Source organism: Rana temporaria, chromosome 11, assembly GCF_905171775.1.
Source record: "Rana temporaria chromosome 11, aRanTem1.1, whole genome shotgun sequence".
Lineage (NCBI taxonomy): Eukaryota > Metazoa > Chordata > Amphibia > Anura > Ranidae > Rana > Rana temporaria.
Genome location: NC_053499.1, coordinates 39657955 through 39684904, shown reverse-complemented (window position 1 = coordinate 39684904; position 26950 = coordinate 39657955). Strand labels below are relative to the sequence as shown.

The window sequence follows — 26950 nt, the reverse complement described above, 5'->3', positions numbered from 1 at the left end:
TTAGACGTGAACGTAACTTACGCACAGCCCTATTTGCGAACAACTTACGCAAATGATGTAAAACGTAAAAAATTTGACGCTGGCCCGACGTCCATACTTAACATTGCGTACGCCTCATATAGCCGGGGTAACTTTATGCCGGAAAAAGCCTAACGTAAACGACGTAAAAAAATGCGCCAGGCGGACGTACGTTTGAGAATCGGCGTATCTAGCTAATTTGCATACTCTACACGGAAATCAACGGAAGCGCCACCTAGCGGCCAGCGTAAATATGCACCTAAGATCCGACGGCGTACTAAGACGTATGTCAGTCGGATCTAGCCCACATTCAGGCGTATCTTGTTTTGTGAATACAAAACAAAGATACGCCGGCGCATCGTAGAACTTACGCGGCGTATCAATAGATACGCCGCCGTAAGTTCTTCGTGGATCTGGGCCAGGATGTCCAGATGTAAATAAACTGACCGCTCCATGCTTTAGATAGATGTACACACACACACACACACAACCAAATTAGGGGAGAGTAGATCGCACACACAGATTATAGGATGAGGCCGTACTACAAACATACACCCAACAAAAAAAAAAAGGAAAAGAAAAAGAAAAAAAAGGAATAGAAAAAGGATGACTAGCATCCAGTAGGGTAGCTTAGTGTAGTTAGTGTAGATCCTGCCCTAGAAGAGTCTACCTTGCCGTGGTGGGCAGGCTTGGAATCTCTTGGTCAAAAGTGTGTCAGCGAATGGGCGAGACGATCGCTAGATCTTCACTTCTGGCCACTTGATTTTACCAAAGGACTCTTGGTTTAATCCGAGTGTGTATATATATATATGTATAGGTCCATAATTATACTTTCATAAACACACAATAAAAATTTGGTATATTTACATTTGAATTGCTTCCTCTTTTATTTAATCCTTTCCTGGGGGGGGGGGGGGCACGTGTCCGCCATAATGTCTCAGTCATGATAAAAATCGCAGATCGCCGCCATTACTAGTAAAAAAATAAAAATGCCATAAAACTTTCCCCTATTTTGTAGACGCTATAACTTTTGCGCAAACCAATCAATATACGCTTATTGCGTTTTTATTTTTTTTACCAAAAATATGTAGAAGAATACGTATCGGCCTAAACTGAGAAAGAAATTTGTTTATTTTTATATTTTTTGGGGGGATATTTATTACAGCAAAAAGTAAAAAATATAGATTTTTTTCAAATTTGTAGGTCTTTTTTTGTTTATAGCGCAAAAAATGAAAACCGCAGAGGCGATCAAATACCACCAAAAGAAAACTCCATTTGCGGGAAAAAAAGGACGTCAATTTTGTTTGGGTACAGCGTCGCACGACCGCGCAATTGTCAGTTAAAGCGACGCAATGCCGAATCGCAAAAAATGGCCCGGTCATTGGGCAGCCAAATTCTCCGGGGCTGAAGTGGTTAAAGTAGAACTATAGGCAACATTTCTTTTTTTTTTGCTTTGGATAGAGTAAGGGAGGGTTATAGCCCCTGTTACTTCTTTTTTTGCCATCCGTTTATTTCCGTTCATTTCCTGCCCCATAGACAAACAGGAAGTGAGAGGAAATCTTTGCAGATTAAGGGAATCCCCCAAGGCCTTCAGAACTAGTGTCCCCACTGGAAAATTTCAATGTATGTCTTAAACAGGAAGGGGTGTGACCTTGACAGGAAGGGGTGGGTCATATTTAAATGAGGGGTTGCGGGAGTTTAGTCGGGCCTAGGGCAGCACAAGACCTAAATACACCATTGCTCATGATACTTTATGTAGAAATATAGTCTAATGATAATCTAATGAGGATGATGATGAACTCTCATGATATTCTGATGATCTGAGTTTGGGATGTTGGAAGGTTGCAGGGTGACTCATGCGGATTGTTATGTAAGCCTCGCCCGGTCAGGTTTAACCACTTGCCGCCCGCCATATAGCAAAATGACAGCGGCAAAGTGGTTTCAATATCCTGAATGGACGTCGTATGACATCTTCAGGATATTGAGCAGCTGCGCTCCCCCGGGGGCACGCATTGCGGCGATTATTGTTGCGGAGTGTCAGTCTGACACCCCGCAACACCGATCTAGGTAAAGAGTCTCTGACGGAGACTCTTTACCACCTGATCAGTCGTGTCCAATCACGGCTGATCACAATGTAAACAGGAAAAGCCGGTAATCGGCTTTTCCTCACTCGCGTCTGTCAGACACGAGTAGAGGAGAGCCGATCGGCTGCTCCTCTGAAAGGCGGGGTTTGTGCTGATCGATTATCAGCGCAGCCCCCCCGAGGATGCCACCAGACCACCAGGGATGCCCACCACAGGTATGCCACCCTGGACCACCAGGCATGCCAATCAGAAATGTATAATGGATGCCAATCAGTGCCCACAATGGATGCCAATCAGTGCCCACAATGGGCATCACTGATTGGCAGGCATTATTGTTTGGCACTGATTGGCATCCATTAGTACAACACATTACAGTACATCAGTGCCCAGCCATGCCACCTATCAGTGCCCATCCATGCCCATCCGTGCCACCTATCAGTGCCCATCCATGCCGCCTTTCAATACCCAGCCATGCCCATTCGTGCCACCTATCAGTGCCCATCCATGCCACCTATCAGTGCCCATCCATGCCGCCTATCAGTGCCCATCCATGTCGCAGACTCTCAGCCTCATCTATTGATTTGGTAATGTCCATCTCACAATGACTGGTTTCTGATGACACCTCTGGAGCTTCTCTGTGATTGGATGAGACTTTGTGACTTCATTTCAATTGAGATTTATAAATTGAAGTGTTTACATGTAAGATAACAATGTGGAAATGTTTATAAATGACTTAAACTTTCTACTGCTTTGCGACGCATTCACACAATTGGGGGATGGGGACAGAGCGTTGTCACTAGGGTGACCACGTGTCCCGGATTGCCCGGGACAGTCCTGTATTTTTCAGGTGTGTCCCGGATCCCGGGCACCTTCATTCCAGGACAATACAGTGTCCTGAAATGAAACTGACACAGCCACCCCATGAGCCGACGATGGAAACTGTCTTGTTTCCCAGCCCAGGGTGTTCGCCCCTCCAAATGCCCTGCAATGCACTGCATCCAACCAGGGTGCAGTAAAAGCTGGTTGTTAAGGAGCGGGGCTGGGAAGGCGGCATCCTTAACAACTGATGAGTCATCAGCTGTCAATGGGCTTCCCCGCTGACAGCTGAATAATAATAAAAAAAAAGCTGCCAATAAAAAAAAAGGTAAAAAAAAAAACTCCAGCGTTGGGTCCCCCTCCCCTACTCAATTCCAGACCCTTTGGGGGCTTCCAGATTCTGATAACCCCCTTCGTGTGTACGGGCCTTATCAGTCACTTTTTGGTGGAGGAATTTTCACTGTGAAGGTGATTTTCATTATTATTTATTTTTTCAACTACGAGATTGCAATTCGGTGGACACTGTTTTCATAGTTTCACAATTTTTTTGGAACTTTGTGGACTATCACTTTGACACTTGAAGAATGTCATTGGGTTAAATATATTTCTTTGCACATAATAGCACTTTAATTATTGTCATTTTTTTTATTTATTTTTTTGCACATATTTATGCATTTGCACGTCCCTTAATAATTGCACATTGTGTATGTGATATGATTAGTGAATATTGTGGATAGGAGGTGCAATATTATTTGTTTTAATAATTGCTTGATTTCACATATTCATATTATAGCACTATAGAGATTTTATGTTGTGTGGACCAGCGCTACCCACTCTATATTTGACATTATAAAATCTTAGCCCAAAAGTATTGTGCCTAGTACACACGAGAGGTTGTACTAACCAGGAGATCAAAATCCCCGCGGAATTCCGTCCACGGTGACGCGTCGCCGCGATGGTGACGCGTCGATGTACGCGACGCGGTGATATAAGGACTTCCACGCATGCGTCGAATCATTACGATGCATGCGGGGGATGGATTCGGACGGATTGATCCGGTGAGTCTGTACAGACCAGCGGATCAATCCGTTGGAATGGATTCCAGCGGATAGATTTCTTAGCATGTTAGGAAATTTTTATCCGCTGGAAATCCATCCCGGGGACAAAAATCCGCGGAAACAGATCCGCTGGATCGTACACACCAGGGGATCTATCCGCTGAAACCGGTCAGCGGATCAATTTCAGCAGATCGATCCTCTCGTGTGTACGGGGCCTTATGCTCCGTTCACATCTAAGCAATCCGAATCTCGGGCAGAATCGCCACGATTCGGAACACTCAGATGTGAACGGAGCCTTAAAGGGGTTGTGAACAATTCTGTTTTAGCGCCTTAAAGTGGATGTAAAGCCACTCTCATCCTTTCTAAACTAGTGCCATAGTGCTGATCTATAAGGATATAGATGCCTCCTGCATGTATCCTCACCTGTCAAATGTTTCCCCTCTGTCTGTTATAAGAACTGATAAACTGCAGATTCTCTGGGTGGGTCTGTTGTCTGGAGCTCTGTGGGTGGAGAAGTAATGTCAGTAGACTCCCCGCCCTCCTCTACTCTCCCCTTGTCAACATGCATTTTGTCCTGTGTATTCCTTACACTAAATTCTGCTATGATCACTAACATCCAGTCAAAATCCAGAAAAGTAACCACATGACTTCAGAAAAGAAGTGGGGACGGGAATTAAAAAATAATGCATTTCTCAAGGCTAGTGCATGAGATATATAAATAACCTGTCACTCACAGCAAGGGGGCGGAACGGACGAAGGTTTTTCTCTGTAAGTCCATTTTATTTCACTAAACAATAAAAGAGGATTACTCAAAACTGGATTAACTCTGTTGTGCAAGACTGGGCACAGATGATAGGAAATCTTATACTGTACATTGTGACATAAAAAAAAAAAAAAGAATTGGGGTTTACATCCACTTTAATGCATCCTATGCATTAAGGTGAAAAAACTTCTGTCAGTCACTGTCCCCCAGCCCTCCGTTTTACTTACCCGAGCCCTGGAATGTCCTACGGCGGGGATGCGCCGTCTCTCTGCCCGTGGTTCTCAGCTCGTGATTGGATAGATTGAGCCATTGGCTCCCGCTGCTGTCAATCAAATCCAATGATGCATGCGCCAGGGGGCGGGGCCGAGTCCGGCATTCGTGTATATGGACACCAAATGCTGGACACGGGTGCACATCCGCAAGGTAACAACCCCCCGGGAGAGCGCTTCTCCTAGGGGGTTATATGATGCACAGTGGAGGCAAGTATGAAATGTTTTTTTTTTTTTTTTTATTAACCTTTAGTATTACTTTTAAAGGGGTGGTTCCCCCGAAATTCATTTTTTAAAAAAAAATCCTTTCTCCCGCTGATTGAGTGTACAATAATGTACTCACCCGTCCCATTACTCTATGCGCCGTCACTCTGGAATCATCAAAAAGTAAACTTTGTGACATAGGGCGATGGACGTTTCCATCTTTACTCCTGGCAGTCTGAAGTCTGTGTCTTCCGGGATGCAACGAATGCTGTACTCCCAGCATTCACCGCTCTATCCCGCGCATGCGCAGTGTTGACGGCGGGCGCGCCGTCAACACTGCACAGTTACTATGACAACGGCGCAGCGTCCTGTAAAGGACTCACCCCCTTCCAAGTACACAGAAGAGCGATCTTTTCTATCAGCTGCTCAGAAGGCACCGAGCAGCTGATAGAAAAGGTAAGTCAATGCCTGCATTCAGACAAATTTCACCATTAGTCTAACTTGTTACTACACATTTCAAACAAAATGTATTATTAAAAATCTCATATAGACATGTTGCCAGTAGTTAAAATGGCGCTATTGTAGCCGCCCTAGTCACATGACTGGCTGCAATGGTCATGTGACATGAGGAGATAGCAGAACATACTGCAGAGATTTCTCTGCAAGAAATCGTGACGCTGGGTGACGCCGCTTTCCCAGGAAGCATAGCGGCTATCCTGGAAGAAAATATACACGCCCACCGCCACTGAGACAGACCCGGAAGTGCAGGCTTCTCAGAGCCGAAAGAAAGGTAATGAAACCTTTTAAAAAATTGTCGACGGCGAAGTGTTTTTAGAAGAAATGTACCCATGTGTTTAAGTTTAGGTTGCTAGATAGGTGGAACCACCCCTTTAAAGTGGATTTCAAATCGCATGTATTATACAAATCTGGCAAGTGAGCAAATATTTCATAACATGCTCTCCAGGAAACTGATTGCAACTAACCAAGTTTTGCTCATTATTGTCTTAGTCCTGTAACTCATTTATGTTCCTGTTACCCAATCATTACTGTGGGTTGGTTTCCACACACAAGACTAACAAGGTTGTATTAACACTATAAAATTGTGAAAGTTGGAGCAACATGTCCTTATTTACTATGACAACAGTTATTATTTTACAGTTATAATGATTGTAAAGTTGAGCGAATTACAGAACTAACATATTAATGTTGAAACTCTACTTTTATTGAGAAAACGCAATGCTCGCCAAGCCAGTTACATATATTGCAAGGATGTTCGCAAATGTCATTGCATACTCTTACCTGTTCCTGCCCAGTTGATACAATGCATGCAAAATAAGTTAGGGGAACAGAATGTCATCATAGGTCATAGGTCAGAACGGGAAATTCTCCTGGAGACATACCATTACTAGAGAGATCATTATTACAACAAGCCATCTGATATCTCAACATGACAGGACCAAAACATAATATAACTATTCTGGTTGGAGCTGATGTTTTACAACTCAAGCCAAACATTATTTTTATATTGTACTACTGTCTGTATCCCCGTTGGGGAGATCTCCACTCACTATTTCCCCTGGTGGCTACTGTCACTGGAAAGGAAAGAAGGAGGGGAATGCAGAATTTACTGTTGTCACCAAAATTAGTGTAAATGGCATATATTTCAATGGGCACAGCCAGTGCTGGGACAAGGTCAACCAGTGCCCAGGGCAAACATGCCAAACCGCACCCCTCCCCCCTTTCCTCAGAGCACCCACATCCCTGCAATAAACCATTGTGCCCAGGGCAGACGTCCCTCCTGCCCACCCCTTGTCCCGGCCCTGGGCACAGCTGCTCTGGCGACATTTCTATAAGGTGGCATTTCCACTTATGTTGAGGAGGTTCCCTCTTACTTCCTGCTGTGTCTCTGGGGAAAGGAATTGCTGGTTAAATCATAAATATAAAAATAAATATAAATATATAAGCAACAATGAAAACTATTGCAAGGTACCAACCAAAGTTTTCTCTTGAGTTACTCTATATCAGTGATGGCGAACCTTGGCACCCCAGATGTTTTGGAACTACATTTCCCATGATGCTCAGCTACACTGCAGAGTGGATGAGCATCATGGGAAATGTAGTTGCAAACCATCTGGGGTGCCAAGGTTCACCATCACTGCTCTATATCATCATGTACCGTATTTCCCAGTGTAAAGGCAATTTTAAAAAAAAGTTTTTGATTTTTTGCCTGTACTCCTAAGATGACCCCCCTTCCGACGCTTCATATTTCTTCTTCATTCTTGCTGGACGCGGAGCCATATTCTTCTTCCTTCTTGCTGGAGTTGGAGCCAATCATGGCGAGTGATGTATTCTATTAATGAATACAAAGCCTTCTTGGATTGGCAGAGGCTGTAACATCATCAGCCCACGCCTCTCTGACTCTCACAGCCAATCCAAGCAGGCTACTGTATGTAGCCTGCTCAGATTGCAGAGGTTGTTACTCCAATCTGAGCAGACTCTGTATTAATTTGAACACATCGCTCACTGTGATTGGCTAAGCGGTATATACTGTATGTAGCCGAAGCTACATACAGTATTACCGCACATCCAGCAGGCATCCGAGCAGCTGACCCGGCGTATAAGACGACCCCTGCTTTTTTGCCATTTTTTTTTTTGTGGAAAAGGTCGTCTTATATGCCAGAAAATGCGATTTGTATAAATCTTCTTGACAACATAATTGTTTTTTTTTTGCTACCAAAAGAGAATAAAAGTTGCATTAGAACACTGGACTCTATGTTAATAAAAACTGAATAAAATAAGTTAATGGGGCATAGTTATATAGCAGTGAATGTAACATTCACTGCAGGTGAATCAATCACTGACATTTAAAACATACACCAAGAGCATCCACGTGCACTGAATGTTTGGTGAATGTCACATTCACTGCTTGACATTTTCTGGGAATGGCTTAAACATCTAGGGTGACCAAAGGGTTAACTGTGTGCCTAGCCAGCAATTTTGTGTACTGTGTTAGGTGATTTTACTAAGACAAGATATGGATTTTGTTCCATGCTTTGCAGGAACACAAAATCCATTCCTTGTCCCCGGTCAGAACTTGTTCTCAGTTCTGTGTATTACCAACAGGGCCGTCTTTACCATAGGATAAACAGGGGCAGCTGCCCAGGGCCCTGTCACTGTTGGGGGCCCAAAGCAACCCCCCTTCTTTTTTTTTTAGGGGTCCGGAGGTCCCCAGGGGCCCAGAGGCCCCCAGATGGCAACCCCCCTTTTTTTTATTTATTTTTAAATAAAAATATATATATATTTTTTTTATATTTTTTTATTTTTTATTAAAAGGGCCAATTTTTTTTAGGGGTCCCCAGGGGCCCGGAGGCCCCCAGGGCCCCAGATGGCAACCCCCCTTTTTTTATTTATTTTTAAATAAAAAAATATATTTTTTTAATATATTTTTATTTTATTTTTTATTAAAGAGCCAATTTTGTTTTTTTTTAGAGGTCTGGAGGTCCCCAGGGGCCCGTAGTTCCCCTGGGCCCTGGATGACAACCCCCCTTTTTTTATAAAAATGTTTTTTTTATATATATATTTATTTTTTATATATACGAAGGCATGGCAGCCCATTCAAATCAATGGGCTGCTGTGCCTGCACAAATGAGGGCCGCCAAAACACATACATGTGAACCAGCCAGGCCCAAAATAAGCTGGAGGGGGGCCCAAAAAAAAATGTTTGCCCAGGGCCCAAACCATATTAAAGACGGCCCTGATTACCAACAATCGGCGGGTGCTGACAGACATTCACAGTAAAAGTGGCCCGCGGGTGGCAAGCACGCCCCCTGCTGGCCGATTTGCAAAATCAGGTATATATACGTGATTCTGCCCGAGAGAGCCTTCCAGCTGTGCCATAACTGCTATGGGGTGCACGGCAAAAAATTAAAATGGGGAAATGTGCATGTATTGCAGAGATGAATCGTATGTTTTTGTTTTTTTTTGCTTTTTCCATTTTGCCCAGGCATACACTTTAAACAACAAAAAAAGCATAACACAACTGGAAAAGTTAAATTAAAGTTTTTATTAATGACAGTCTAAATCCAATATCTTAGCCAGTCTAAGATTTACACCCAACGGAGCACATTGTATTTACATGCAGTGGTACTTAATTTTACAAAAGAAGAGGACTTCTACATAAATTGATATGCTTTAGTAAATTCAAATTAAAATTAAATAGAAGAATTTTTATTTTTTTTATCAATTACATTTCCCATCTGTCAGAACAACAGTTTACATTGGCAGCTTCTATAATATGTAAACACCACAGTGTACGTCAGATTTCACCTACACCACTAAATTAATAACAAATTTGACTAAATAATTCTAATTTGACACCAGTTGGTCATAAATAGTGCACATTTATACAGCCTCCTCAAAGTAGTAGCTACACTTGTGTGAGACATTGTGATTAAACCAAATAGACTTTTAATCTAGAGTTTATGTACAAGGTACGATAAGCTTCCTTCAATTCTTAGTTCATTGCTTAAATAGTACATTTAAAGGTGCATTCCCCCAAATAGTGTATGTTTTAAAGGGTTTGTTCATTTTAATACTGTACAATCAAGGTCATGTGTTATTCAGTTAATATAAGTCTGCTAAAATAACACCTTAGCCATGTTTGGCGAGGTAACCAAGAGCCACTAAGCGCTACAATGACAATACTCTACTACAGGCTTAGGGCTTATAAATTAAAAACGTTAAATAAGTATAATAAAAAAAAAAAGCTAGACTCATAATAAAATTAAGGCTGATATTTTCTTTAAAGGCAGAGTTCAGAAAGCACATTCATATCAGGGGAAAATGCACCTTTAAAAAAAGGATATGAAAAATAATATCAAAAAAGCAATCCATTTAGTTCCTAATGAACATTCATCTTTTGAAAGATAACCAAAATATAAACTGTCTTTAAAAAAAAAATAATAATAATAATGACAACCAAAACCATGTAATAGACTCTTAATGTGCCTTTAACTGTGTACAGTTTGTCAGTTCCACATTTAAAGAAGTTCTTCACCGAAACTATTCATTTTGCTTTGGGTGGAAGTTGTGTAAAATGATACTCTTATGCCCCGTACACACTATCGGAATTTCCAATGGAAAAAGTCAGACGGACTCTGACCGCATGTATGCCCCATCGGATTATTTCCATTGGAAATTACGAGGAATTCCGTCAGTTTAGATAGAGAACATGTTCTCTTTTACTCCGATGGAATTCCGTCGGAATTCCGATGTGATTTTGGACGGACAAAGGTTCGACTGTGTGTACAGGGCTTTATAGCTTTGCCATTCAAATCTGGCTGAAAAGTTCCTCTGCTGAGCTCCTCCTTCTGCTGCTCATAACCTCTGAGTATTGCAAGATTCTCCATTGATGGAGGCTGGCACTTTATGGGACACTATTGTCACCTAAAGAAAATTGAAAAACCTGCTTGCTGTTAAAAGAAGACGTTTAATATTTACTTCAGTGCCACGTGTTGAAGAGTTATGCAGTCTGAAGGATCTTCAGCATCCAACACACCTCCATGTAAGTCAGATGCCTGGTTCTCTGCTTTGCACTATGGCTCCATCCACCAGCCTCTACGTCACTACTGTAGTGAAGTAGGGGGTGGCGGATGGAACCACACTACACAGCAGGGAATCTGGAATTGTGCCGGCTCCAAACATTTTTTCGGCAGTAGTTGCTTTTCAAGAAGATCAACAGCGTGGCAAGTGGCACAGTTAAGTATTAAACGTCTTAGAATTTTAAATATACCACTCAACACTGGAGATAAAAAAAACCTGCATCCCAGAAAAGAACATTTTTCAAAACGGCAATAAGGGGACTTTAAAGGTGCCATAACTCACAGATCATAAAAATGTTTATTTATAATACAACATTTAAACAATTTAAATACAAAGGAATATTGAAAACAAGCAGAAAATATTGAATATTGAAAGCAAGGAACATTTGGCTTCCTCTTTGAAACCCATTGCTTGTTTTTTCCACCAGTTTATTGAATAGAATGGTACCATTGGGATCATTCTACGGTATAATAGTTTTTTCCCCTGTTTGGGAATATCTCTGTCTGGGGCGAATTTATTGCCCTGTGGTAGATACAAGGAAAAGAGGAGGGCGCACTGACCTTGTGCATTACCAGTGGTAAAATATTTTATTACAAACATAAAAGCAATAGATATACTCACAAACGAGCATGAAACAAGACTTGTCAAATAATCAGACTGCGTCCTTTGACACCTGCAGACAGGACCTAATGTTGAGGGGATCAGATGGTACCCCAAAGTACTGACGTGTTTCAAGGGCGCACCCTTTTCCTCAGAGCCTAGATGGAGACCAGAGACCGTCTAGGCTCTGAGGAAAAGGGTATACCTTTGAAACGTGTCAGCCGTTTGGGGGTACCATCTGATCCCCTCAACATTAGGTCCTGTCTGCAGGTGTCAAGGGACGCAGTCCGATTAATTGACAAGCCTTGTTTCATGCTTATTTGTGAGTATATCTATTGCTTTTATGTTTGTAATAAAATATTTTACCACTGGTAATGCACAAGGTTGGTGAGCCCTCCTTTTTTTTAGTTCCAAAGAATACCCATTGTTCTAAGGAGGGTTGCAAGACTATAGGCTTTGCCTAAATTTAAAGAGTGGATCCCACCACCCGTATAGCTAAAACACCCAAGCGCAGGAGATTACTATTGTCCTGTGGTAGATACACCTTACTTGTTTTTTTCTATATACATGGCCTACTAGTATTGGTGGGGCCAGTACCCTTTATGCATGAACCTCAGTGATTCCTTGTGAAACCTTTTGAATATCGATGGAAAGCATTCCTTTGGTTTATCCTCCTTCACAGTGTGGTCGGTTTTGGATTTGATTGATAACATTATGGTTTATTGAATTGCTGTTAAAGCCCCCTTTTTTTTAAATCTATACTCTTACCTGGAAAAGATTTGTCATAATATATTGTGTTTATATATTGTATATATAATGCTTTACGGCCCCTGAAGAAGCCTCCTGACGAAACATGACGAGCGAAGAGCATTTGGTAACAACATAAGAATTCGTATTTAAGGAATCTTGCTTGTTTTCAACATTCATTTGTATTTACATATTATTAATGTTGAAGTATAATAAACAAACATTTCTATGGCATCTTATTGCGGTTTCAAAAAATATTAAAATATTAAAAGTCTTATTTTACAGGGCGAGCATTTTAACTTTCTTCAGGTGGAAAAAGAGTCTCTTTAGGCAGAAAGAGTGAGAGGAAGAGACTGTCTGAGGAACTCATTAGATCTAGACAGTTAGGACTGTTAAGAAATATATAGAGTACAGTAATTTCAGAATGACCATAAATGGAACATTTTTTTTTATCTGATCTGACTACATTTCGTATATAAAACAATTTTAAAACAACAGATAGGGTAGCAAATATCAAGAAAACTGATTTTCCATCAGGATGGAAATTAATCTTTGGAAGAGAATCGTTAGTAAGAGATGTTATTATTTCGAACATTCAAGCAGTGATAGGCAAAGCTGCTCTGATATTTGATTAAGGGATTAAGGGATAGGGTCTATGCATTAAATAGGAAGAGAACAGGGCCACTACAAGGCTGAGGAAGGCCAAGACTTGTGCCCGCTGATCTGAGGTAAGTAAAAGGCAGTACATATATTAATCGCCTCCTTCCAAGAACCTTCACCCAAAATAAAATGAAGAGATTTGAGCAGCGATGGCTAAATATATTCACATCTCTGTGGCTCTTGAACATATCCTGATATACATTCAAGCACACTACAAAATAGACTATTGGTATCCTATAAAATGTCAACATTCTACACAAGTTGTGTACAGTTAGCTATTACTGCATTTTCTTGATACTCTGTATATAGGTATGGAGGCATCTGAAGCCTCTTAGCCAACCAAGCACATTCTAAATCACCATTTTGTAGTCACTCATCTATAATCCTTATATATATATATCTAAGGTTTCTCCAAACCCCACCATATCTTCTATGTTTAGGAGTCTTGTATACATAAGGCACTGTCACAGAATTTTCCTTTCCCGACACAGGGGTGGCCAAAATGCCCATACTTTCCCAGATCACCACTTAAAATGTACAAAAAGGGTTTACAAATATGGCACAGGCATTTACAAAAATACAAACTGAAGTAATGTCTCCCTAAATTGTTACTTACAAAGACCAATCACAAACACATCAGTGCCAGAGATCTGCGATAAGTATTTGTTCACACTGACCGGGCTACGACCTAAAACTGCAGCTTTGCTGTTGTAAAAGCCAGAGAGGTGCGGCAGGTGAAGTTACAAAAAATAGCAGACTAGATCATAAGGAGCTTTTTTGATATTTAATAGAAAATGTATTTCAGATAAATATGGCTAGAAACCAGAGATCCAATGTAGGTCTTGGGAATCACAGCTCGACCTCAAAGGTGTGCATAGACCCCAAATATGGATAGCTGCATCCATTCTAATTAATGAAGCTCTTCCAGTATTTCTTTAATGCTACTTACTACCTAAGTTATGTCGTTTAATTAGGTGTGTTATCTATTTTATGGTTGTTTTTTTAATGCAGTTATGAATACGCATTTTGTAGAGTTGAGATTCAAAAGCATGGATCATACCGATTAAGAAGAACAAGGTCCAATAATGCAGAACTGGACCAATTCCAATATCCAGGTTGCCATAAAGGCCTGAAATAAATGTTTCTGGTCAATAGGTTAAAAAAAAAACTATCCTATTAGGTTCTAAAAGTGGTTCCTATGTTCTTTATGAACATATCTGTATTATGAAAAATATATTCAATCTTTTGTGTTACCTTTTTTTTCAGTGCTGTACTTTTCCAAACCTTGAGCCATATAAGTATGCCATTCATTTTTGTACAGGACCTACTTACAGATCAGCACTATCTTTACAAGATACCCATAACAACCAAGCAGATTCCAGTAGACATTGTTTTGTTGCCTGTAGTTACAAAGTCTCAATGGTTGTGATAACAACATAGACACAATTAAAGTTGTAGTAAACTCTTACAAGTGAAAATCCACTGACAAGCAGGCTTTTTAGAACAGAAGAGACCCTGGTGGGTCTCTTCTGTTGGTCTGGTCTCTCCCAGCTCACTGGTCAATATTGAGGGGCAATAGATGGCAGGGTATGAGCCCTAACTCTTGACCTTCAGGAGCTGGTTAATAAAATTTGAAACCAATAGGTATAGTGGGACTTTAAAGGCACAGATCAAAATTCTAGTTAAAATATATAAAGTTTATTACTAAATTAATAAAAAAAAAAAAAGAGAACAATTTTTTTTTTTACATCAGTTAAAAGGTCTTATTCGACATGCCTGGACCTTATTGTTTACAGAATGTCCCGATTAGGACGTATGTGTTTATAATCCAACAGTATGTCTCAGCAGTATATATAGTTCAGTTGGTTTCTCCACAACTCAACGCATTTGTTGGACTTAATCCACTTCATCAGGAGCTTATTAGCGGAACATATACATATACTTTTTTATATATGTGTTTGTATTTGGAGAATATCAAATGATATAAGAACCTATTGGAATAATATACAGATGTATGTCATATAAAAGAACTCATATCATTACCTGGGTGAAAATTTAGACTGGTAAGGTCAGGCCAGACACCAGAGGGGTCAGGGAATATGTATATGTTTAGCTAATAAGCTCTGATGAAGTGGATTGAGTCAAAGAAACACGTTGAGTTGTGAAGAAACCAACTGAACTATATATACTGCTCAAGCATACTGTTGGATTATAAATGTATACACCCCAATCAGGACATCCTGAAAACAATAAGGTCAATGCATGGCAAATAAGACTTTTACATAGATGTAAAAAGTTTGGTTCTCTTTTTTCTTTTATTTTGTAATACATTTTAGATATTTTAGAATTGTGATCTGTGCCTTTAAAGTCCTGTCATATCTATTGGTCTCCAATTCTCATAAACTAAAACTAGGGATGTGGCACTTCGTGGTCAACCGGAAAAAGAGCTAGTCAATATTTGTATATTAGAGCTCCCAAAGTTCCAGGGCATCTGGAGCTCTCTGGAACTAATCTACAGGCATCTGCTCCAGCATTGAAGTGCCAGCTTAGTGCACTCACTGGACTACAGGTTTGCTTTAAAGCCCCCTACTAGCTTGTTTTGTTTGTCACATATACTTCAACCTATCCACTCCCTGGTCATTATTTAATTACATTTCAGTTTTATATGTTACAGAGAATAGCTCTGCATATTCAAGTACTTATTAAGATCACAAAGTAATTTCAACTAACGACATTGTTAAGTTAACGTTTGGTAATAAGTTTAGGTCCCCCAAGATAACTCGGTTCTGTTTAAATGTAGAGAAATATACTTTCTCTGCATATGTATCTTAAAAAGTTTTTTTAAAAGCTAAAATACCATTTGCCAGCTAATTCAGACCCAGCATCATACTAAAAACATTGAGACATCACAGCTGCAGACTTATTCAATAATATACTGCAGTGTTCAATAACCCAGAGCAACCAGATTTCAATAAGTATAGTCAGTTCAGGGATGAGTTGTAATTGGTTGCTAGGGCTCTCTATAAATTGAAAATCTGGTCCTGATCCAGGGGAACTGGAGGAGGGGTCAGAACCAATGGCTAAAGGTAATTTAGCTTGGAAAGCACCTTTAAAGGCAAAGCAACAGTGTACAGTTAATGTGATATTTACAGTAATTTAAATGTGGTTAAAGCAGACCTACTCTCAAAATCTAAACTTTGGTTGTCTAAAAGGGATCGATTAACACAGTTTAATGTTTCAGAGCACATAGTATAAATGTATCTTCGGCAAATAGTTCCTAATTAGAAGACACAGTGCACTTCCACTAGCAATGGTGCCTAGGCTTCCCCTGTTTGTCTAGACTCTAGACTTACTAAAGCCTATCAGGAATTCTACATCATCTGGGGCAACTGTTTTTGATGACATTATTGGTGTCATCGGGACCCAAAGTCTAGAAGCAGAGAATTTGGCTTGGAGATAGCTGGCATCTCCCCTAATCTGATGATCACCACACAGCACTGTGATATGGATAACAAAGTGAGCCTAGGCTAAAGAGCAGCTGCATTCCTACTGCAAGTTTTATATCATTCACTACTTGTCTGACACTGTTTGAAAGCTTAACTAAAACCAAGAACAAACATTTAATACATTGCAGCTTACAGTTTCTAGATTTGGTGGCTGCATTTATTTTCTTCTTTTGCAATCTAAGAAAGATTTTCGGCAAGTACAGAAAATACCGTTGTTCTTGCCAAAAAAGCAGTATGTTTTTTATGTCCTATGAGCAAAAAAAATATTATCTTTCTTCTGTAAACTACTATTAATCTCCCATGTAATGGAGATGAAAAGAGGAAGACGTGTTTAAAGTCCAGCCTTTGTGACAACAATGGCTCATTCATAAATACAGTGAGTGAGCAGAACCACCACATCTAAGAGCTGATAAGCTGCTATACATTCATTTATTGTTTTGGAGTTTAGGAATGCTTTATGAATAAGACTGTTTGAGTCTAGGTCCCCGCTAAGCTTTATATGTTTTATGCACTTGGATGTAGATGAAGTTATTGATCCATATGTCAACCATTTGAGGGTTAGCTGTTGGCAAAAAAAAACAAAACGAAAAAAAAAAAAAAAAATCAATAAATAGACGGACTGTTTAAAAGATGGATGGCTGACCGAGTTGAAAACAAAATCAAGACAAAAATGTAATGTTCGGTGTATAGCAAATGAGGTTATACACAGCTATATATACTATTCCAAAATATAAGAAGCCCTTGTAACATTTCTGTCTGACATTTCAGCAGCAACTAAAATCATATGAAGTGTATGTACGTTCCACAAGCCTTGAAACATAAAAATGTATAAAAGAAAATTCTTAAACCGATGTAAGGTGAACAGATCTTATATGACCTGTTATTTCGAAGTTACTACATTTAGCAACTACAGAGTCTGTTTTCCGATGTTGCATTGTGTATGTTTTAGAACTTAGATTTGTGTCTGAATGATTTTTCTGGTCTCTTAGAAGAAAAATTTAAGTGTATTACTTCTTGGTCTTGTTGCAGTTGTTTGTGCTGTTGTTAAATAAACCCATAATTTCAAGCACTGCTTGTCTGATGTGCTGTCCAAAGCGATGTGAATCCTAAGGAGAGTAAAAAAAGTATATATTTTAAATTGCCACAGTGTTTCGTTATTGTTTTAATTAGAGATCATACAGTAATCATTTGAGAGCCCAGGTTCACACTGACAGTGGGAATGAAATCGTGGGAGTTAAGCCGAACTCGCACGATTTATTCTCGCATGTCAGTCCCGACTTTGAGGGCAAAAGTAGTACAGAAACTGCTTTTGGGAATCGGTGCAGCGCGGCAAATGCGGCGTCGCACCAATTCGGGCGGTGCCATTGCCGGCAATTGCCGTCGACATGTCAAACCACATGCCAAACCTAGGCTAAAATAAATTTCAAACACAGTTGATTTATTCACATAGCACTGGTCATTTCAGTGCTTAAAGCGATATTAAAGTGATTGTAAAGTCTCATTAAAAAAAAATAACAAACATGTCATTCTTACCTGCTCTGTTGCAGTGGTTTTGCACAGGGCAGCCTGGATTCTCCTCTATTCGTGTTCCTCTTCGCTGCTCCTGGCCCCTTCCTCCTGTTGAGTGCCCTCACAGCAAGCAGCTTGCTATAAGGGCACCCGAGCCGAGCTACAGCTCAGTGTATCCATTCAGACACGGAGCTGCAGTTCTGCCCCACCACCTCTCTCTCCTGATTGGCTAACTGACTGATTGACAGCAGCAGGAGCCAATAGCGCCGATGCTGTGTCTCAGCCATTCAGGAGGGAGAGTCCCGGATGGCTGAGGGACTTGTTGCTGGATAGAGATGGATCTCGGGTAAGTATTAGGGGGGCTGCTACACACAGAAGGCTTTTTATCTTAATGCATAGAATGCATTAGGATAAAAAAAACTTTCTGCCTTTACAACCCCTTTCAAGGTTCATTTTTTATTATTATTATATTAAACAAACATGTTATACTTTTTCACAGAGCAGCTACGATGCTCTTGTTCTGGGCTCCTCCTCTTCGGCAAGTTCCCCCCAAGGAAAACTGCTTTCCATGGGGGCACCTGTGTGTGTGCGCTCTCAAGCCACCATGTCTGCATCTACTGACACAGAGCGCGTGGCTCAACCCTGCCCCCCTGCTCACTCGGCAAAGCCTTTGATTGACAGCAAAGGGAGCCAATGGCTCCCATTGTCATCAATCTGTCCAGGGAGGCGGGGAGATGGCGGCAAGTGCCGCTGCTCTCATGCACATTGCTGGATTGGAATGGGTTCAGATAAGAATAAAGGGGGGCTGGGGGGGATTCTGCAGCACAGAAGGTTTTTAAGGCTTTAGAACCACTTTAAGAAAGTACACAGAAGTGACTATAACACGCCCTGCTCCTGAAGGTGCTCACAGACTAATGCCCAGACCACCGTCACACAGACACACACTGGGATCGGCTCAAAACCCAACTTGTAAGCCTTTGGCTTCTGGGAGGAAAGTAAACAAGCCAGTGGAAACCCACATGAACATGAGAAGAACATACAAATTGCTTGCAGGTAGTGTAATTTGAAAGAACTGAACCCATGACCAACAAAGACACAATGCTAAAATCAGTTTGTTTAGTGCAGGGGTGCCCAAACTTTTCAGAGGGCCAGTTTACTGTCCTTAAGACTTTAGGAGTGGCCAGTGGAAATAGAAAATGCCCTAACGCCAGTGGGAGTAAAAAAAAAAAAAAAAAAAGAGGATTAGTGCCCAATCATTGGTATTAGTGGGAGGAATTTTGCCTAATTGTTTATATCAGTGGAATTATGCCCTATTGCCGGTGTCAGCAAGAGGAATAGTGTCCTATCATTGGTGTCAGTGGAAGGAAAAATGCTCCATTGTTTATGTCAGTGAAATGGCTAGTTCCCCACTGTTGGTGTCAATGGGAAGAATAGTGCCACAAGGACCGGAAAAAGGCTAGCAAAGGGCCTAATTTGGCCCACGGGCCACAGTTTGGATACCACTTGTTTAGTGGTTGTCAAGAGCCAAACTAAACCCTAGGAGCAACCTAGTCATGTGGGAGATCTAGCTTTCCTGTGTGATCTAGGTCTGCTTTTAGTTCTCCAGCCAGTTGGATGTTCCTGACCCAGGGGTCATCTTCTTGAGATGCTCAAACCATATCAACTGTCAGTTTACAATGGAGCTACTTAACAAAATCACTATAAAGCTGCGTAAACACGGTCAGAATTTCCGGCAGAAAAAGTCAGATGGGAGCTTTTCATCGGATATTCTGACTGTGTGTATGCCCCATCTGACTTTTTCTGCCGGAATTTCCAACAGACTTAGAAAGAGAGCAGATTCTCTATTTTTCCATGGGAACGTTTTTCCCGTTGGAAAGTCCGGCCGTGTGTATGCGGCATAATATCCTAATCTCTTAGAAAGAGATCCCACACCTAAGATCTGTATCATTCTACAATAGTAACTAGCTCTATAAAGAGAAAATAAAATCACTTGCAACAATAAACCCATGCAGGCATTAACGGGTATTTATAGCCAAAAGTCTGTCAGGTTTGTATTGCTGGTTACCTGCTGGGGAGATTTGCTGTCTGTGTTTATCCTGGTGACCACTGTCACTAAGAAAGTTATGGGCAGTACCAAATTTTACAGTTGTCACAGGAACAGGAGATGAAATGAACTCCCCCAATGTGGACACTTATCCAGTGACAACTTTCAAAACGGGAAACTCATCTTACTGGTGAATCTATCTCATCTCACTTCCTAATTGGTATGAACTGAAATGAGATTACCCCAAGAGAAGAGGAACAAAAGTTAAACTGACAGAGGTTTTAATCCTTACTTACTCTAATGGGAAAAAATAAAAAATTCTTGTTGCACTTATTTTCACATTGTAACAAAAACAAGGCCAGACACCACACTTGCACTTCTAAATTTGACTTTCCAGCCACAAGCCACTGTGAATCATTTATAGACTGTCACACGGTTATTTAGTTCCTTTTGCATCATTCTACCTTAAAGTGGTTGTAAAGAAAAAAGTTTAAATGATTTCAATGCATTAATTTAAAAAGCCTTTGACCCTTGACGACTAGTTTCTCTATTTTGCGTTATTTCTGCTTCAGGATGACATATTTCCATGGTACTGTAAATGGTTTAGAGCAGTATTTGTGAGCTGGATTCAGCTCTTTTTGTTCTCTCTGTAAGACTTCTTTCACGTGGGCCTAGCTGCTGCTTTCACATTGAAGTTCCTCCTCACTGTGGTGCAACTGCATCTAGGAGGTGTGGCTGCACCACAGTTGTGATGTGATCCCATTCACTTCTATGGGTTGTGGTGGCAGGCGGCAGACGGTATTGCCTGCTGACCACGACATGATGTTTTATTTTTGCCACTGTGAAGCACAGTTTTTTGACTGCAACAATGTGTATAGGGCCGGACAGGCCACTGCCTGGTTTTGACAGGCAGCTGAGCAGTGGTAGCTGGTGCTCAATATTTTTAGGGGGGAGACGGCAAACTAACACCACCCCCTTCCTCCCCAGGCAGAAGACGTCGGGGGGGGGGGGGTAGGCAGATGATGAGTCCACCCAGGATAACACTGTGATTTCCCCTCCTCCTTCCTCCATTGTCTGGGCCGGAGTACTGGATGTGGCTGCGAGTGAGCCGTCCATGGAGACCTCGCTCCAGGGCCGTTCCTTCTCCTCCTGGCTGAACAGGAAGTGGGTCCTGAGACCTCACCAATCAGGTTTTAGGACCCATGGCCATTTCCTGATTGGCCAGGAGGAGAATCAGGAAGACAATAGCGAATACTAATTTGCTATTGTCACATGAGTAAGTGGGCTCGGAGCGCAGTGCTATGCGCCCTGAGCCCACCCTTTTTTTAAGCCAATTAGAACCTCAGTACACTCAAATGGGCTGCAGCCAACACTGTAATGTGTTCCCACACCTCAATGTATAACTTACCACTCTAGTGCAGCACTGCTTAATTTCTCTACCTAACAATGTAACTTATAATTAGTGCCCAATACAATACATCAAAAACACCATGTGATCTTGTGAAATACAGTCCACAAACAATACAAAATATTCCTGTGCTCCACCATGATTCACTCCAAAATCCACTTCTTTTGTGTCACACGTGTTTTGCCCACCATGTACACTATTCTCCCACCTCCAAATGTTGACCTATATGAATGAATGAATGAATGAAAAACGTATATAGCGCAGCACATGCGAACTTAATCGCCTCTGGGCGCTTGTTGTTCCTGTCACATTTGGTATCAAAAGAGATGAGTCTTGATCTTTCTCCTGAACGTCAAGTGGTTCTCCTCCAACCGAATGCTGGTTGGTAAAGCGTTCCATAGTCTAGGCCCTTGGACCGCGAATCTCCTTTCTCCTTTGGACTTGTAGTTGGCTTTCGGTATTTGGAGGAAATTTTGATTGGTGGATCGCAGAACGCGATTGGGATTATGAGCTTTTATTTTTTCGCATAGATAATGGGGAGCATTCCCATAGATACATCTATGCGTTAGACAGAGTGTTTAAAAAGTGATTCTGTCTTTTACTGGTAACCAGTGAAGGGTTCTCAGTGAAGGTGAGATTGATTCCCAAGGTTTTTTCCCAGTCACAAGTCTAGCGGTCGTATTTTGAACGACTTGTAGACGAGCGATTTGGTACTTGGGGAGTCCGAGGTAAAGGGCATTTGCATAGTCCAATCTTGAGTTTACAATAGCTCCCACCACGACCGCTATGTCTTCCTTGGGAATAAAAGGAGTAAGTCTGCGTAGTAGGCGCAGCAGATGGTGAGATCCGCTGACTACTGACCCCATTTGTGCGTCCAATGTCATGTGAGAGTCAAAGATGACCCCGAGACTTTTGACTTTGGCGCTAGGGGTGATGATTTTGCCCAGAATGGGCGGGGGGTCCAAGTTGTTGTAGGTTGATTCATACGCTTGGCGTGAAACAGGAGAAGTTCTGTTTTCTCTCCGTTGAGTTTAAGATAACTCTTTGTCATCCAGTCCTCTATCAAAGAGAGGCATGTCTCTAGATTGAGGTGATGATCCTTTTTATTGCAAATGCGGAAATATAGTTGCGTGTCGTCTGCATATGAGTGGTAGAGCAGTTTTTGACTGCTAATAATCTCAAAAAGAGGGCGAAGATAGATGTTGAATAACACCGGCGACAGGGGGGATCCTTGAGGGATTCCGCACGATAATGTGCGTTTCTCAGAAGTGAAAGGTCCTAACTTCACTATTTGCGATCGGTTTTCCAAAAATATCCATTAGGTCACTCACTGCCTTACCCTTTAAGGGGTAATGAACATCAGTTTCCTTCTCTCCACTCTCTGGGTGATCAGTTGTTTCCAACACCTTCTGATATCTTCTTAGGTAAACTTGCAGCCTTTTCCCCTTTAAAGGGTAATAGCTCTTACTCTCACCTTCCTCCAAATCCATCAAGACAGTTGTTCTCTGATGAAGGATTTTCCATTGCAGCTCATTTTCCAGTTATCCATGCTTGCTGCCATAAGCAGGTTGTCTGAACTTGTAATTTTATGCATGTTGGCGACGGTGCTTCTTCAAAGAGGACCTAAATCCTGGTAACTTAGTTTCCGGGAATCACCCAGGACAGCACTTGAGACTGAGAGGTTCCACCCACTGGTGGCCAGGCAGGCGCCTTATTTCACGAGATCACATGGTGTGCAATATGATTATGTTATAATGTACGTGTGAAGCAACAACTGCATTCAATTCCCAGCATGCAGATCATTTTAATTTTGTATGTAATAATTTTTGTTGTATTGTGTTGCACATTAATTATAAGTTACATTTGATTAGGTAGAGAAATTAAGCAGTGCTGCACTAGAGTGGTAAGGTATATTTTTTTATGTTATTGACCAAGGTTTAACTTAACCATGGCTCGCTGAGTTAAATGAGAATTTCAAAGAAAACTGGAATTTTCTGCGTATTTGTGACATGCCCTTCCGAAGTTCCACGATTTGGAGAATATATAGTTAGAGGTTTCCTCTGTAGATACACCTGCTGGTGAAAATTTGTACTGCATCCAAAATACTAAGGTTCTCTGTCAGTCCTATCTCATTACAAGTAGTCAAAATACAAGATTGCTTGTTTAGTTCAGTGTTTCCCAACTCCAGTCTTCAAGGCACACCAACAGGTCATGTTTTCAGGCTTTCCATTATTTTGCACAGGTGATTTGATCAGTTTCACTGCCTTAGTAATTACCACAGCCGTTTCATTTGAGGGAAAACCTGAAAACATGGCCTGTTGGTGTGCCTTGAGGACTGGAGTTGGGAAACACTGGTTTAGTTTACAAAAGGGTTCCAGTAACTGGAGACCCTCTCAATCTTAATCAGATAGGGAACTAAGGGGAGTTTTATTTTTTTTCTGAAAGTTGCCTCATGTTTTTTTACAAAAACTAACAGAACTTGGGGGGACGTCTGGCTTGCAAGAACAATGATTACTAAATGGCACCTTTAATCAGAATGGCATTTATCACTTCAACGATAAGTCCCTAGAAATACATATCTAAATCTGAAGAAGGGTTTCCACAGCTACTAGTGATAAAGGAAGCAAGCATATATTACACTTACCGTCTCTGGACTGGAGAATTTGCTTGATATGTGGAAGTTGATCAGGTTTTCACCAACAATGATATAGGAGACACCGTACCCATCATCAGCAACCTGCAAATACAACAAACTGTTAGCAGGAACTTTTCAGTAATATACTAGGGTATAATTCAAATGTATGAATTAAAACAAAAATTGGCAATTGACTTTGATATCTCTGCATAGTGACACGTGGGACCCCCTCCAGCAAGGAAAGGAGGTACAGCTAAAAATGTAAAGACGCCTATTTGTCCCCAATATAAAAACTGCAGATAAAAGCACCAACAAATCAAGTATTTTAAATTCTTACTTGCAGTCTTTTCCCTTTCCATCATTTTTTTTAATTACCACTAACAATGTGCCTTCACCTTCCTAACCTTTTATGTAGAAGCTGGGAGAGGAGCAAAGGGGAATACGATTATAGAGTGTCATACGACTGACAGCTTTGAGTCTGCCGGGGCTGCTGATATCAAATCCAAGATGGTGGCACCCAGCAGAGGTTTTAGGCCTTTTGCATGTCTAAATAAAAGAGGCTTTGCCAGGTAAGTAACATATATAAAATATGCATGGTCTGGTGACAAGGTCTTCTTAAAGTGCAGATAATTATTTTATTATTGATTTGGATTTCCAGACTCTTGAAGACTAAACCATTTTTTTAGATATACTTTACCTTTACTACAGGACTACCTGCTTGTTTAATATGGTATAGTAGGATGACCATACAATAGATCTTTGGACTTTTTAATCACAACAATTACACTGCAAATTAAAAGAACAGTCAAGTCTACTTACAGGTCCAAAGCCACCGCCACTTGAAACATTTTCTGGGTACTTCTCCAACTGGAAAAGGTGAACCTGCTGCTGTGGTGTCTGGCTGGTAGACAATCTCCATGGCTCCGACAGGACCTGCGAGAATTAAATGTTGACATTAGTATCATCCAAGTAATCATATGACTGCAAAAGGATTACAATTACAGTATCTAAATCTTGAGTTAAACAGGTTGCCAATTAAAAAAAAAACACAATAGAGATTCTCTTCCAGTGATTTACAGAAGGCGCGGCTCAGTTTTCAGTTCCAGCTGGTCAGATGTTACATTTTGGCATGGAACTGGTAGATTTAGGTAAAGAAGTTTCAGACACTACATAATGAAGGTTTGCTGACATAAAGGTTAGTTTAGGTGTTAAAGCCCATTTTAAGTATCTGTGAAAATCATTGAGAGCAGGCAGTGAAATGGTAAGTGATGCAAGGGTTACCATTGGCCTTTGTTTGAGGCTTGGTTCACACTAGAGCATGGAGCGGCCGATGTGTGTCCATTCACCGGTTTAAGTCCGATTGACACACAAATTTTGGGCTGAATTCAGACCTGAAATGGACCAAAAGACGCACAGGACTCCTGTGCAATTCGCACCGGAGCCGCTCCGGAAGTGTGTGAACCGTTCCATAGAGAGCCAGCCACAATCTCTTGCAGGGAAACCTGCATCCAATTCGCAATAGTGTGAACCCAGCCTGAAAGTTAAAGGTTACAGCATCCCATGTAACTTATACATCCCATGTAGCCTGCAGCTGAGCACTGCTTCTGTATCACAGCGGTGATCCAATCTGACCCCTCCATGCAAAAGCTTGCAGTGCTGCAATCAACAATTCTCACAGTCCCTGCTGATTATATCACTGCGGCTCTAAGGCCTCATCCACACAGGCTTTGGGGCCCCTAGACCATGAATTATCAACCTGGTTTATGTGGCTTGAGCCACCAGTCCTAAAAGCTGCACATCACAGTAAAACACTGTGGCCTAGATTCACGTACGGCCGCTCTACGTTGCGCGGGCGTAGCATACCGTATTTGCGCTACGTCACCGCAACTTAGAGAGGCAAGTGCTGTATTCACAAAGCACTTGCGTCCTAAGTTACGGCGGCGTATCGTAAATGGGCTGGTGTAAGCGCGCGTAATTCAAAGTAGGCTGGTAGGGGGTGTGTTGTATTTAAATGAGGCTTGACCCCATGTAGATCCATGGCCAAACGACACATGCTCAGTATCACGTCGTATTTACGCCCAAAGATACGTCGGCTCAATGCCTGTGACGTGAACGTAACTTACGCACAGCCCTATTCGCGTACGACTTACGCAAACGACGTAAAAATATACGCTTGTTCCGACGTCCATACTTTGCATGGGCTGCTCCACCTAGAGACCTGCTTTATCTTTACGCCGGCGTATATTTCTTACGTAAAGGCGCAACTAATTGCGACGGGCGTACGTACGTTCGTGAATCGGCGTATCTTGCTCATTTACATATTCGACACGGAAATCAAGGAAGCGCCACCTAGCGGCCAGCGTAATTATTGCAACCCAAGATACGACGGCGTAGGAGACTTGCTCCGCTCGTATCTTGGCCAAATCTATGCGTAACTGATTCTATGAATCAGGCGCATAGATACAACGGCAGCCATTCGGAATTACGATGGCGTATCTGGAGATACACCGTCGTAAGTCTTTGTGAATCTGGGCCTGAGAGGAGGTTTCTGACAACCTCAGTCTGGAATCCATGTCCACGCGTTTCACTTCTCCCATGGAGCTTAATCACCACCAGGTGATGCGTGTAGGCAGCCATGTAAGTGTAAGCGGCTTCACAGACACAGACACTCGTTTTAATTTGACAGACGTTTGGATGAGCAGCTCCAAACACAGACATTGTGCATTCAAAGCCATTCACTTGCATGCCTGTCATAGTAGGATGAGCAACTGCATCTGTGCAGCCACTGTATCCCCATACACTTACATAGGCTGCCTGCAAGCAGCACCTGGTGGCTCAAGACGCATAAACAAACTGCCCATTCACAGTCTAAGGGTCTCATGTGAATGAGGCCTACCATGGAGCGTGCATGTTAAAAAAAATGCAGAGACATCTTATATAGAGAGCATTGGTCTGCAATCTACAGACAAGGGACAAGCTGTTTAGGGTTGATGAAAATTCTTTAACACAAAACACACTTACCCTTTCA

General features: G+C 41.5%; 1 protein-coding gene across 2 annotated transcripts in view; it reads right to left on the bottom strand.

The window, feature by feature from the left end:
- Positions 1–16162: 16162 nt before the first annotated feature.
- The window catches only part of CPT1A (carnitine palmitoyltransferase 1A), a 109372-nt gene continuing 98584 nt past the window's right edge, over positions 16163–26950 (bottom strand). For both annotated transcript variants that reach the window (XM_040328372.1, XM_040328373.1), the window contains exons 17-19: positions 24742–24855; positions 23932–24024; positions 16163–17432 (exon numbers count right to left, since the gene is read on the bottom strand). In XM_040328372.1, the coding sequence (XP_040184306.1) occupies positions 17334–17432; positions 23932–24024; positions 24742–24855 (306 nt within the window). In that variant the 3' untranslated portion in view covers positions 16163–17333. The remainder of the gene's footprint in view (positions 17433–23931; positions 24025–24741; positions 24856–26950) is intronic.